The sequence below is a fragment of the Coregonus lavaretus genome (assembly GCF_964263955.1).
Source record: "Coregonus lavaretus genome assembly, contig: HAP1_SCAFFOLD_706, whole genome shotgun sequence".
Lineage (NCBI taxonomy): Eukaryota > Metazoa > Chordata > Actinopteri > Salmoniformes > Salmonidae > Coregonus > Coregonus lavaretus.
The window spans coordinates 222,153-237,457 of record NW_028164738.1 but is presented as its reverse complement, the minus strand read 5'-3'; the positions used below and the strand labels follow the sequence as shown (position 1 = coordinate 237,457).

General features: G+C 45.2%; 1 protein-coding gene across 1 annotated transcript in view; it reads left to right on the top strand.

Moving 5' to 3' along the window:
* Positions 1–2,780, top strand: part of LOC311116691 (uncharacterized protein) — a gene marked incomplete at both ends in the record, with an annotated part of 31,283 nt that extends 28,503 nt beyond the window's left edge. Inside the window, one exon of the mRNA XM_084191738.1 lies at positions 2,655–2,780. Coding sequence (XP_084047864.1) covers positions 2,655–2,780 — 126 coding nt within the window. The remainder of the gene's footprint in view (positions 1–2,654) is intronic.
* Between the last annotated feature and the right edge of the window lie 12,525 nt (positions 2,781–15,305).

Here is a 15,305-nt window from a genome sequence, read left to right as displayed (position 1 = left end):
ATCTCTCTCAGAATGACCTTCTTGATCCAAACCAGTCAGGTTTCAAGACTGGTCATTCAACTGAGACTGCTCTTCTCTGTGTCACAGAGGCTGTCCGCACTGCTAAAGCTAACTCTCTCTCCTCTGCTCTTATCCTTCTAGACCTATCCGCTGCCTTTGATACTGTGAACCATCAGATCCTCCTCTCCACCCTCTCCGAGCTGGGCATCTCCGGCGCGGCTCACTCTTGGATTGCGTCCTACCTGACCGGTCGCTCCTTCCAAGTGGCGTGGCGAGAATCTGTCTCCGCACCACGTGCTCTCACCACTGGTGTCCCCCAGGGCTCAGTTCTAGGCCCTCTCCTATTCTCGCTATACACCAAGTCACTTGGCTCTGTCATATCCTCACATGGCCTCTCCTATCATTGCTACTCAGACGACACACAACTAATCTTCTCCTTTCCCCCTTCTGATAACCAGGTGGCGAATCGCATCTCTGCATGTCTGGCAGACATATCAGTATGGATGACGGATCACCACCTCAAGCTGAACCTTGGCAAGACGGAGCTGCTCTTCCTCCCGGGGAAGGACTGCCCGTTCCATGATCTCGCCATCACGGTTGACAACTCCGTTGTGTCCTCCTCCCAGAGTGCGAAGAGCCTTGGCGTGACCCTGGACAACACCCTGTCGTTCTCCGCTAATATCAAGGCGGTGACCCGATCTTGTAGGTTCATGCTCTACAACATTCGGAGAGTACGACCCTGCCTTACACAGGAAGCGGCACAGGTCCTAATCCAGGCACTTGTCATCTCCCGTCTGGATTACTGCAACTCGCTGTTGGCTGGGCTCCCTGCCTGTGCCATTAAACCCCTACAACTTATCCAGAACGCTGCAGCCCGTCTGGTGTTCAACCTTCCCAAGTTCTCTCACGTCACCCCGCTCCTCCGCACACTCCACTGGCTTCCAGTTGAAGCTCGCATCTGCTACAAGACCATGGTGCTTGCCTACGGAGCTGTGAGGGGAACGGCACCTCCGTACCTTCAGGCTCTGATCAGTCCCTACACCCAAACGAGGGCACTGCGTTCATCCACCTCTGGCCTGCTGGCCCCCCTACCTCTGCGGAAGCACAGTTCCCGCTCAGCCCAGTCAAAACTGTTCGCTGCTCTGGCACCCCAATGGTGGAACAAGCTCCTTCACAACGCCAGGACAGCGGAGTCACTGACCACCTTCCGGAGACACTTGAAACCCTACCTATTTAAGGAATACCTGGGATAGGATAAAGTAATCCTTCTACCCCTCTTTACCCCCCCCCCCCCCCAAAAAAAAAATAAAAAAACATTGTAAAGTGGTTATCCCACTGGCTATAAGGTGAATGCACCATTTTGTAAGTCGCTTTGGATGAGGGAGGGAGGGAGGGAGGGAGGGAGGGAGGGAGGGAGGGAGGGATTCCATATTCAATATAGAGGGCTGATATTTTTATTTTTCAGGTTTGGCTTTTTCAGGAGAGGCTTTATTACTGCCACTTTTAGTGAGTTTGGTTCACATCCAGAGGATAGGGAGACATTTATTATGTTCAACATAGGAGGACCAAGCACAGGAAGTAGCTCTTTCAGTAGTTTAGTTGGAATAGGGTCCTGTAGGCAGTTCTGTGCAGACTCAGGACAACAGCGTTTTGCAGAAATACGCATATTAAAGTCCACAATTTGTTTTCTAAGGATCATGATCTTTTCTTGGAAGAAGTTCTTAAATTCATCACTGCTAGGCCGTCCTCCCTTTTTTAAATTTGTTTTTATTCTGCTCAATAAGATTGGATCAGTAGGCTGATCGAATAGCAGGCTGTGATGGATCAGTAGGCTGATCGAATAGCAGGCTGTGATGGATCAGTAGGTTGATCGAACAGCAGGCTGTGATGGATCAGTAGGCTGATCGAATAGCAGGCTGTGATGGATCAGTAGGCTGATCGAACAGCAGGCTGTGATGGATCAGTAGGCTGATCGAATAGCAGGCTGTGATGGATCAGTAGGCTGATCGAATAGCAGGCTGTGATGGATCAGTAGGTTGATCGAACAGCAGGCTGTTGTTCCAGAGTATATAACCTCCTAACCATCTGTGTGGTGTTGTTCCAGAGTATATAACCTCCTAACCATCTGTGTGGTGTTGTTCCAGGTGTATAACCTCCTAACCATCTGTGTGGTGTTGTTCCAGGTGTATAACCTCCTAACCATCTGTGTGTTGTTGTTCCAGAGTATATAACCTCCTAACCATCTGTGTGGTGTTGTTCCAGGTGTATAACCTCCTAACCATCTGTGTGTTGTTGTTCCAGGTGTATAACCTCCTAACCATCTGTGTGTTGTTGTTCCAGGTGTATAACCTCCTAACCATCTGTGTGGTGTTGTTCCAGGTGTATAACCTCCTAACCATCTGTGTGGTGTTGTTCCAGGTGTATAACATCCTAACCATCTGTGTGGTGTTGTTCCAGGTGTATAACCTCCTAACCATCTGTGTGGTGTTGTTCCAGAGTATATAACCTCCTAACCATCTGTGTGGTGTTGTTCCAGGTGTATAACCTCCTAACCATCTGTGTGGTGTTGTTCCAGGTGTATAACCTCCTAACCATCTGTGTGGTGTTGTTCCAGAGTATATAACCTCCTAACCATCTGTGTGCTGTTGTTCCAGGTGTATAACCTCCTAACCAGCTCAGTGACTGTGACGATCAACGGCAAAGAGAACCATTATAACCCAGGACAGACCTTCATGGTCCCATGTGGTGAGTTAGAACCCAGGACAGGCCATGCCTTCTGACCCCCTCCCTGTGTTGTCCAACAGGCCATGCCTTCTGACCCCTTCCCTGTGTTGTCCAACAGGCCATGCCTTCTGACCCCCTCCCTGTGTTGTCCAACAGGCCATGCCTTCTGACCCCTTCCCTGTGTTGTCCAACAGGCCATGCCTTCTGACCCCCTCCCTGTGTTGTCCAACAGGCCATGCCTTCTGACCCCCTCCCTGTGTTGTCCAACAGGCCATGCCTTCTGACCCCCTCCCTGTGTTGTCCAACAGGCCATGCCTTCTGACCCCCTCCCTGTGTTGTCCAACAGGCCATGCCTTCTGACCCCCTCCCTGTGTTGTCCAACAGGCCATGCCTTCTGACCCCTTCCCTGTGTTGTCCAACAGGCCATGCCTTCTGACCCCCTCCCTGTGTTGTCCAACAGGCCATGCCTTCTGACCCCCTCCCTGTGTTGTCCAACAGGCCATGCCTTCTGACCCCCTCCCTGTGTTGTCCAACAGGCCATGCCTTCTGACCCCCTCCCTGTGTTGTCCAACAGGCCATGCCTTCTGACCCCCTCCCTGTGTTGTCCAACAGGCCATGCCTTCTGACCCCTTCCCTGTGTTGTCCAACAGGCCATGCCTTCTGACCCCCTCCCTGTGTTGTCCAACAGGCCATGCCTTCTGACCCCCTCCCTGTGTTGTCCAACAGGCCATGCCTTCTGACCCCCTCCCTGTGTTGTCCAACAGGCCATGCCTTCTGACCCCCTCCCTGTGTTGTCCAACAGGCCATGCCTTCTGACCCCCTCCCTGTGTTGTCCAACAGGCCATGCCTTCTGACCCCCTCCCTGTGTTGTCCAACAGGCCATGCCTTCTGACCCCCTCCCTGTGTTGTCCAACAGGCCATGCCTTCTGACCCCCTCCCTGTGTTGTCCAACAGGCCATGCCTTCTGACCCCTTCCCTGTGTTGTCCAACAGGCCATGCCTTCTGACCCCCTCCCTGTGTTGTCCAACAGGCCATGGTTACTGACCCCTTCCCTGTGTTGTCCAACAGGCCATGCCTTCTGACCCCCTCCCTGTGTTGTCCAACAGGCCATGCCTTCTGACCCCCTCCCTGTGTTGTCCAACAGGCCATGCCTTCTGACCCCCTCCCTGTGTTGTCCAACAGGCCATGCCTTCTGACCCCTTCCCTGTGTTGTCCAACAGGCCATGCCTTCTGACCCCCTCCCTGTGTTGTCCAACAGGCCATGCCTTCTGACCCCCTCCCTGTGTTGTCCAACAGGCCATGCCTTCTGACCCCCTCCCTGTGTTGTCCAACAGGCCATGCCTTCTGACCCCCTCCCTGTGTTGTCCAACAGGCCATGCCTTCTGACCCCCTCCCTGTGTTGTCCAACAGGCCATGCCTTCTGACCCCCTCCCTGTGTTGTCCAACAGGCCATGCCTTCTGACCCCCTCCCTGTGTTGTCCAACAGGCCATGCCTTCTGACCCCCTCCCTGTGTTGTCCAACAGGCCATGCCTTCTGACCCCCTCCCTGTGTTGTCCAACAGGCCATGCCTTCTGACCCCCTCCCTGTGTTGTCCAACAGGCCATGCCTTCTGACCCCTTCCCTGTGTTGTCCAACAGGCCATGCCTTCTGACCCCCTTCCCTGTGTTGTCCAACAGGCCATGCCTTCTGACCCCCTCCCTGTGTTGTCCAACAGGCCATGCCTTCTGACCCCCTCCCTGTGTTGTCCAACAGGCCATGCCTTCTGACCCCCTCCCTGTGTTGTCCAACAGGCCATGCCTTCTGACCCCCTCCCTGTGTTGTCCAACAGGCCATGCCTTCTGACCCCCTCCCTGTGTTGTCCAACAGGCCATGCCTTCTGACCCCCTCCCTGTGTTGTCCAACAGGCCATGCCTTCTGACCCCCTCCCTGTGTTGTCCAACAGGCCATGCCTTCTGACCCCCTCCCTGTGTTGTCCAACAGGCCATGCCTTCTGACCCCCTCCCTGTGTTGTCCAACAGGCCATGCCTACAGCCTCCACAACCTGACCCAGGAACCTGCTGCTCTACACTTCACCAGGATGCTGGCAGAGAGCTCAGATTGAGGCCCGGGGACCACAGCCAGGGGTTCAGTACAGGACGATAGTGACAGGACAGAGAAGTGAAGGAGCCTTACAGAGGACCACCAGGTACCTCAGCTGAACAGAGTGAGACCCGGGGACCACAGCCAGGGGTTCAGTACAGGACGATAGTGACAGGACAGAGAAGTGAAGGAGCCTTACAGAGGACCACCAGGTACCTCAACTTAACAGAGTGAGACCAGCAGAAAATTACCCCATACCTACTGTAAAATATGGTGGTGGATCTTTGATGTTTTGGGGCTATTTTGCTTCCACTGGTCCTGGAGCCCTTGTTAAGATCAATGGCATCATTAACTTTACCCAGTACCAGGACATTTTAGCCAAAAACTTGGTTGCCTCTGAATCTTGGCTGCAAGTGGATCATCCAGCAATACAATTACCCCAAGCACACATCAGAATCCACAAAGAAATTGTTAATTGACCGTAAAATCAACATTTTGCATTGGCCATCTCAGTCTCCAGACTTCAACCCCATTGAAAACCTGTGGTTTGATTTGAAGAGGGCAGTCCATAAGCGCAGACAGGATATCAAAGATCTGGAAAGATTCTGTATGGAGGAATGGTCTAAGATCCCTCCCAACGTGGTACCAAATCTCATAAAACATTTATGAAAAAGGATCAGTGCCGTTATCATCTCAAGGTATTGAAAACAGGGGTGCCAATAATTTTGACCCATATCTTTATGAGAAAAATATTTATTACTTGTTAAACAACATCTCCTTCTCTGAGCAATTCTATTAGTATTTTTTTTGTTGTTGTTGCTCACTGTATATATTTTGTTTGTTTGTTTGGCCGATTGAATGCGTTCCTCTTAATAATAGTAACTACTTTTTCTCTTAGATTGGCAATATAGCAATATAGGGGTGGTGGACTAAACTATCTTTAGGATGGGATAATTGAGAAGTTTTACTTTGTGGGACAATTATACTTCTAGCAGTCTTACAGCATATTTGTAACTCTCTCTCTATCTCTCTATTCTCTCCCTTTCTCCCTCCATGTCTCACCACTCAGTCTCTTACGCCAGTTAAAAGATGGCTGGTGGCTATGGGAAGTTAATTTCAGATTGTTATATATATTAATTAATTTCAGTTGGCTCTCTCCAGCTCACTATCCCTCCTTGGAGGACAGGGGGTTCACTGAGTCACTTTTATTTGGGGGGGGGCTGCAGACTCCCTGCCCCTGGGCTGAGGAGGCGAGTGTCTGAAGGAATGGCTGATAACTGAAGGGAGGGAGAAGTCTTTTGTCACAATCGTTTTCTTCTTCTTTTTTTTCCATTTGAGCCATGTCTCAGAGATGGGCCGAGTGCCCCTGAAAGTTTAAACAAAATGCCTCCCCTGAGAGTCCAACGCAGAAAGCCCTTTAGGGGGGTGTCACACAAACACACACACACACTTACCTTACCCTTAAGTGGTTAAGAACATTGTGCCAGTAACCGAAAGGTCGCTGGTTCGACTCCCCCGGCCGGGCAAAGTGGAAAGATCAGCCGTTCTGCTCTTGAGCAAGGCAGCGACAGGGCGCCGATGATGTGGATGTCGATTAAGGCAGCCCCCTGCACCTCTCTGATTCAGAGGAGTTGGGTTAAATGCTTAAGACACATTGCTGTTGAATGCATTCAGTTGTGCAAATGACTAGGTATCCCCTTTCCCTTACGTATTCTTATCTTTGATGATTTTCTATTGTTGTTGCATGGTGTATACCATGTGTATCCTGTATGTATGGCTAATAAAACTTGAAACTTACCTGACCTGCCAGTGTGCTCAGGGAATGGCGTCTCTGGATTTAAGGGAAACAAGCTGTGATTATCTTGTAACTCCTCCCTGGTTAGGAGCGACACTGTCTGAGGTGAAATATAGTTTAATAAGACCGTTTATAAACTCATGAGCTTATAGTTTGGGACACTTGTGTACTGACAGTTGACAGTGATACTGTTTATTTCAGTGACAACATGTTGCAGCTCTCTCTTGTGAAGGGAGCAGTGAGTCTGTGTGAGTGGAGATGGACAGGGCTGCTGCAGCATTGCCGCGTTGTGGATATTTAACACGTTAGCTTTGGCAGAGTTGTGTGGTGTGAAAACACACTGATTTCCTAAGTGCCAATCATATCAGCCTCGCCGTGAGAGAGGAAGCAGAGAGCAAACATCTGTGTGTGCTTGTGTGTGTGTGTGTGTGTGTGTGTGTGTGTGTGTGTGTGTGTGTGTGTGTGTGTGTGTGTGTGTGTGTGTGTGTGCCACTGGTAGCAGACTGGCCCGTGTCTGTCTGACTTTCTGTCTGTGTGTGTGAGGGTGACCCTCCTTCCCTCCCTGGGTTCAAGAGGCCCTGGCTTCTCCTACATGTCACTATCACCCTGAGTTACGACACCAGGGTCTCTACCTCTCTCTCCCCTGCCTCCCTCCTTCTCTCCCTTCATCCATCCCTCCTTCTCTCCAGCCGGGAGTCACCCATCCGAAACGATGTTAAAACAGGGTCATCACCCGCGTGCACTTAAAGGGTGTCAGTTTAACCTGCTCTGAAATACTTACGGCTATTATTATATCTTATAAATCATTAAGAAAGTGTAATTATACGAACATTTCATGGAGGAAATGTGCAAGATGACACATGGGAAGGATAATTTAATGGGCCAGCAAGTCCCAGCACTGTGAGAGAAAATATTGAGGTTAGGTTTCTTTTTTACTGCACTGCCGTAGGGGTGGGGAGACAGAGTTAGAGAGAGAGAGAAAGAGAGAGAGACAGTGAGGCCTCGTCAATATCCACAGCATGTAAAAATAACTTCTCATTTCACTCTTTAGACCAGGAGGCTATTCTTACTGTTTATGACATGAGGTTTATGATATGGAAATGTGAATGCATCACGTCTCCATATCATAAAACTCATGTCATAAACAGTGTCAACGTTTATGATCACTATGTTTGATGTACAGTTACAAGATGACATGGCGTCATACCCTGAGTTGTTCTGAACAGAATGAGCCTATGTTTGTCTATTGAGAAGAAACTTTGCTGCGGAACACACACCTAAATGCACTAATGCCTCCTTTCTATGCCCACCAACATTATGATCTGTTTCTCTGAATTGCCTTGTGAAAGCCTAACACTGTAAGATCGTATTTTATAACGTAGCTAGTCGTGTTGGAAATACAACAAGCTTTCAAATGATGCCCACCTGACCCAGATTGCGATATATAATGGTCCGTTTTGGGATTGAGTAAATAACAACTAATTGTGTGGTGGCGGGGATGCAAGGTTGTGCTCTAAACAAAACATTTACAAGTGTACTTGCTTTAGTTCCTCAACAGCACATCTAGGAGAGCTAAAAAAAAAAACACCTTATAGTTGAAGACTCTTCTTTGAGTCATAAAAGTGCATTGAAATGACTTAGGAACTGTGTAGCCACTTGGAGACACCAGTTAGTCCTCTCATTCAAGCCCTTGTCATTTTTTTGTCTTATGTTGCACCTACCCCACATTTTCCGGGAATATTCTTATCATGTTTCTGAATGTATCCAGAGTATTTTCAGATTTCGTTATCAACAAATGCTGCGAAAAGTACAGTAAATGTAAAATGCACACAGAATCAAGTGTAATGTTTGGATTCAGTCTTGTGTCAGGTGAACTGTTGTGTCCTCAACTTTGGTCTAATAATTTCCCCGTTATCTCCAAACTGTTCCCTTTCAATTGCTACCAGGTTTATGCATATGTGTTTCATATTTCTTCTGTAAGAAACATTTCAATTTAGCCCTATCCATATAGGCCAATTCCCATGAGTGTAGAGGGTTAATTGATGTTCCTAAACACATATATAAATCGAAGAGTTAAGTTGCTAATGTTCTATATTACTAAGAAACTCTATAAAAAAAAGCTCTATAAAATGGGAACGTAATTGAGTTTATTACATTGCTAGGTGTTTTTTCGAGCGTGGTTATTCTACAATAATAGATTCAGTTAATGACAGTGGAACATCTGCTAATTCATACAAAAGTTAACAGTTATTATCATACCTGTGCAGATGTTAATAGGAAATGAATTGAATGCAGGCTGGTATATAAGGAGACATGAAAATACCTAGAAATGTCCTGTTCTGCCGTTGTTGTTGTTGTTGTTGTTTGGGATGTAAGTGATACATGAAATGTCTCTTTAATCAGACGTCTGTCAATCCAACAGGAATTACTCTGGGTTTCAAGTAGGTCTGGAGTTTGGGGAACCCCGGTTAGCTAGCTAATGTCATTAGCAAAGGTTAAACAGTAGACAAAGGTGGGAAACAAGGAGTCATTTTTAAAGTTAACGTTACAGGTATGAAATATTTTGTTACTTTACCTCAATTAAGCTTGCTATTATAGCTAGATATTGTGTTAGGCTATGATGTGTCGCATTTCATTTGATGCAGGCTGGCTAGTTTGTTGCAATGTTAGCTAACGTTAGTTAATGTCAACTAGGGGTGGGCGATATGAGCTAAAATTCATATCACGATATTTTCCACTGTCCAGACGATATCGATATGATATCACGATATATGACGTAAAAAAATATGAATCACATTTTAATATCCCTTCTTGGTTAAATTATATTAGTTAAGGAAAAATATGTATTTGAACCTTATATAACCAGAAAGAGTGAGGCATTGGACCGTATGGACCTGAAAAGTTTTTATTTGTATTGTGCAAACATGCATTCCGTAAACATGAGGTAGGTAGGCCTATATATATATATATATATATAAATTAGATATTAAGTAAAATTAAATAAAAAATAACAGGAGATAAAGAAAATAAGGTAATTACAAATTCAAATACGTGTGTTTGTTTTGGCTACGGTCCGTAGATATGTAAAAAACTAACCGTTTGAAACTAAACCTTTCAAGCCTCAACCATCAAATATCAACAAATCTTCACTAGAACTTTCTTCACAAGTTCCGTGCCAGGAATACCAGCATGTTGACTGTTTCTGGCTTTAGTGCTGCCCTGTGACATGTCACCACATTGCCCCCAGTGCTGAATGCCCTCTCAGAGGGGGCACTTGTGGCAGGGATGCATAAGTATTTCTTTGCCAGACAACTCACACGTGGAAAATTAGATCCGTGAAATCGCCACCACTCCAAAGGATCAGACTCGCTGTCTGCTGCCGTTGCCAGAATGTAGCTATTCAGCTCTTGCTCAATGATCTGCCTCTCTGAACATGAGGCAGGTGCACTGCTGGTCTGCTTAAAGAAGCTCCCAAGGCTCTTCTTGGGCTTCTTGCCTGATTGATGAGCAGTGGAAGCTTCTTTCTCCCTGTCAGTGTGATCCTCTGCAAGAGACGATTTTCCCAGGGCTGTGTTCTCCACCAGGAGGGCTTCGGTCTCTGAGGCAGCTCTCACCTTAAAAAATGAAAATAATTAAACTTTATTTGTATAGCACCTTTCATACATAAAATGCAGCCCAAAGTGCTTTACATTTGAAGCAATAAAACAAGAACAAATGAATAAATACCTTAATGTCCTCCAGTTTCTCAGCGGACATGTACCTGGTCTTGAACCTTGGATCTAGAAAGGTAGCCATGGAGAGCAGCTCATCTGTTGCAGGGTCAGTGTACTTGTTATTCAAGTAATCAAGAACCTTGATCTTGATCTCTTTGGTCAGTTCTGTATCGTCCTTGCTCAGATTTAGAACCTCTGCATTTAACAGATTGATGACAGGCTTCAAATAGGACACGCTCACATACGCTTCTCCTGACAGGGCATCTGTAAAGTCCTGGAGTGGCTTCAGTGCTGCTGTGACTGATTCCAAGACCTGGATGTCTTGCCAGGTAGGTACAAGGTGCCGTGTCTTTTTGTCCCCTGCCAGGACCTGTGTAATGGCCTTTTCCTGCTCCAGGACTCTTTCCATCATTTTCAGACGAGATCCCCACCTTGTCGGAGATTCTGTGATGAGCTTGTGCAGGGGCAGGCTTAGTTCATTCTGTGCTGTCATCAGGGCCTTCTGCTTTTTCCAGCTGTATGAGAACGTGCTAACCACCTTTTTGCAAACCCCTGTGGCCCGGGAAATCGCACACCCCTGTGGCCCGGGAGCGTTTTGGACACTCCTCTCTGGAAATTGGGAATAAGAAATCAAAATAATAGGGTGAAAAATAATCGAATCAGAATACAATAATAATTAATAATAATGCATTTTTATATAGAAATCACAATACAATATAACTTTTAATCTTTGTTTGAGGATTTACGGCATTTACATTCAACTGTTACACATTTTACAAATCTGATGTGCTTAGATTTAGCCTACGGTACATGGCTGATGTGAGCTGTATTTTTTCTTAATAATAAGCATCATACAGGGTAGGCCTAGGCTACAGTCCTGAAACTTACCAATAGCATTGTGCAGCCTGTGTCCGAAACATCCAAGGTTTGCCCACTTGTTCAGCTGCAATGCCTTGATCATGTTCGATCCGCTGTCGGTCGTCATACAAACTTGACGCGACTCTTTTAATCCCCAGGACGACAGTATGTCCCTCAGCCCACCTGCAATTATTTCCCCGGTGTGGTCGTCTGGGAAATAAGACGTCTGTAGGCACTTACTTTTCAGTTTCCAGTCACCGTCTATGTAATGGATTGTGAGGCTTATATAAGGTTCTGTGGTACGACTTGACCATAGATCGGCAGTAGTGGAGAAGAATGGAATGTTATTTATCTCACTGTAAACTCTGTCCCAGCATTCTGTGTAAAGCTGTGGCAGGCATTTTTGGCTAAAATATTTGCGGCTCGGGATCTCATATCTTGGGTCCAGAGTTTGAATCAACTTTCTGAACCCCTCTTTCTCCACAGTTTGAATCGGTACCATGTCCTTCGCTATGTGATTTGTAATCGCAGCTGTGATGTCTATCCATTTTTTGCTCGTCTTCTCATAGCAAGTACCGGCAGCAAATGATGATATAATTGATTGTTGAGTGCGAGTCTGGCTTGTCTTCGGGCGAGCTCCTGGGCTTACTGTCTCACGCATTCTGGTGCATTGTTCATACTCACGGACATGTATGTTTTTTAAGTGATTGAACAGGTTGGTCGTGTTTCCACCTTTTGCTAAGACAACACGACGACACAACTTGCATAGGGTAGTGTTTTGGTCGGGGTCGGAGATTTTAAAGCCAAACCAGTTCCAAACAACAGAGGTGCCCCCTTTCTTCTTAACCAATTTATCCTCCTGCTCTTGAGCAACATCAATTTCTGTGTTTTCGCTCATCCTGGATTGTAAAGTTTTCCCCCAATAGTTAACCTGCCTCCTAACTGCAGCTGCCTGCACACTTCTTTGTTGCTAGCACTACATGCGTGCAACAAGTGCATGCGACGTGCGCTCATAAAAATAGGTCAACATATTAACATACATTCTTTTATTCGTAAGAACCAAGAAAGGTTGGATAAAAAATAAAAATAAAAGATGTAGCTACTTAGTACTATCACTCAGTTGAAATTTGGAACAAAAAAATATTGATGCAAAATTCGAATTTATGAATTCTGAATAAATCGCGGTATCCATGATATTGCTAAATCCATATCATGGCGCGGCACAATACCGGTTTTTACTATCAAACCGGTATATCGCCCACTCCTAATGTCAACCAATTTGACTAGCTAACTAGCCATAACTGTCTGGCTTAGCTAACTAGCAATGGAGTTGAATATTCATTTAACGTTAGGTAACTAGTTAAACTGCTTAGTAGCTATACGTTTTCCAATAACGTTAATGTCAATATTACATATTGTCGTTTTAAGCGCAAAACGTACGCGCGTAAAATTAGAGGTTAGCTAGCGTTGGCTATCCTATGAATATAATATCCACAGAGTTAACATTACTATTATCTTTAATATAGTTAAGGTTAACGTTACTGGACTGATCTGATGCTGCCTACGATTAATGTTAACAATTATCGTTTAGTAGTGTCAAAGTCGCGTCAATTCAAATCTGGTATTAGGAACAAAAGAGGTCAACACGACTTCTAAGATATACTAGTTATTTTAATTAATGCAAAAACCTTCAATGGTAAACAGTGGAGGCTCCTGAAAAAATTCTCAGGGGGGGCAATTTTTCTGATGATTTAGGTGACCTACACACATTTAAAAAAAGATACAGTGGGGGAAAAAAGTATTTAGTCAGCCACCAATTGTGCAAGTTCTCCCACTTAAAAAGATGAGAGAGGCCTGTAATTTTCATCATAGGTACACGTCAACTATGACAGACAAATTGAGAAAAAAATATCCTGAAAATCACATTGTAGGATTTTTTATGAATTTATTTGCAAATTATGGTGGAAAATAAGTGTTTGGTCACCTACAAACAAGCAAGATTTCTGGCTCTCACAGACCTGTAACTTCTTCTTTAAGAGGCTCCTCTGTCCTCCACTCGTTACCTGTATTAATGGCACCTGTTTGAACTTGTTATCAGTATAAAAGACACCTGTCCACAACCTCAAACAGTCACACTCCAAACTCCACTATGGCCAAGACCAAAGAGCTGTCAAAGGACACCAGAAACAAAATTGTAGACCTGCACCAGGCTGGGAAGACTGAATCTGCAATAGGTAAGCAGCTTGGTTTGAAGAAATCAACTGTGGGAGCAATTATTAGGAAATGGAAGACATACAAGACCACTGATAATCTCCCTCGATCTGGGGCTCCACGCAAGATCTCACCGCGTGGGGTCAAAATGATCACAAGAACGGTGAGCAAAAATCCCAGAACCACACGGGGGGACCTAGTGAATGACCTGCAGAGAGCTGTTACAAAGCCTACCATCAGTAACACACTACGCCGCCAGGGACTCAAATCCTGCAGTGCCAGACGTGTCCCCCTGCTTAAGCCAGTACATGTCCAGGCCCGTCTGAAGTTTGCTAGAGTGCATTTGGATGATCCAGAAGAGGATTGGGAGAATGTCATATGGTCAGATGAATCCAAAATATAACTTTTTGGTAAAAACTCAACTCGTCGTGTTTGGAGGACAAAGAATACTGAGTTGCATCCAAAGAACACCATACCTACTGTGAAGCATGGGGGCGGAAACATCATGCTTTGGGGCTGTTTTTCTGCAAAGGGACGAGGACGACTGATCCGTGTAAAGGAAAGAATGAATGGGGCCATGTATCGTGAGATTTTGAGTGAAAACCTTCCATCAGCAAGGGCATTGAATATGAAACGTGGCTGGGTCTTTCAGCATGACAATGATCCCAAACACACCGCCCGGGCAACGAAGGAGTGGCTTCGTAAGAAGCATTTCAAGGTCCTGGAGTGGCCTAGCCAGTCTCCAGATCTCAACCCCATAGAAAATCTTTGGAGGGAGTTGAAAGTCTGTGTTGCCCAGCGACAGCCCCAAAACATCACTGCTCTAGAGGAGATCTGCATGGAGGAATGGGCCAAAATACCAGCAACAGTGTGTGAAAACCTTGTGAAGACTTACAGAAAACGTTTGACCTGTGTCATTGCCAACAAAGGGTATATAACAAAGTATTAAGAAACTTTTGTTATTGACCAAATACTTATTTTCCACCACAATTTGCAAATAAATTCATAAAAAATCCTACAATGTGATTTTCTGGAATTTTTTTCTCATTTTGTCTGTCATAGTTGACGTGTACCTATGATGAAAATTACAGGCCTCATCTTTTTAAGTGGGAGAACTTGCACAATTGGTGGCTGACTAAATACTTTTTTTCCCCACTGTATGTCCAGCAACAACATGAAGACAGGGGCAGCATATAAGTCAATGCCAGAAGCATTTATTGACTGATCTCAAAAGTGTTGGCTTACAAAAGCAAAATAAGTTTTCACAGTAAAAACAATCAAGGGTGTTCTTTCACATTCCTCAACACTGCATAAACAATATGCATTTCCATAAACAAATGAAATATCAGCTGAAAATACAGCATCTTGGTATTTGTTCAGATTGCAGGATCAACAAGAGCTTTTACCACATTTTTTGCCTCATGGTTGAATTGGAAATATGTGCACCTGAGCATAATTCACAACAAGCAAGCAGGAGCTTTTGATAGAGGCTACTGAAAACATTGATGCAAGTTATTGGTAATAAGAAATTTTTATAGACTTCCATATTCTGCCCTCTTGTATAGATTTGTGAAAATGAACAGTGATAGACATTTTGCCTGAAAACAGAATTTGAAAATAATTTCTAGAAAAGGTAAACACAGCTATCTGTATGGCTTTGTAAAAATGAACAACTATATTCTGGCCAATTGTATAGATTTGTAAATATGAACAACCATATTCTGGCCAATTGTATAGATTTGTAAAAATGAACATGAACAGATTATTATTTTTTTTAAACTTTTTTTAAAATTAAAAATAACTATTTTAAACAACATCAACTGTGAACTGATTTGGGCGTGTGTGTGTTAAAGAGACAGACAGGGAGGGACAAAGAGAGAGAGAGGCTACATTACTTGTACTGAAACTGTTCTCTTCTCTCTTT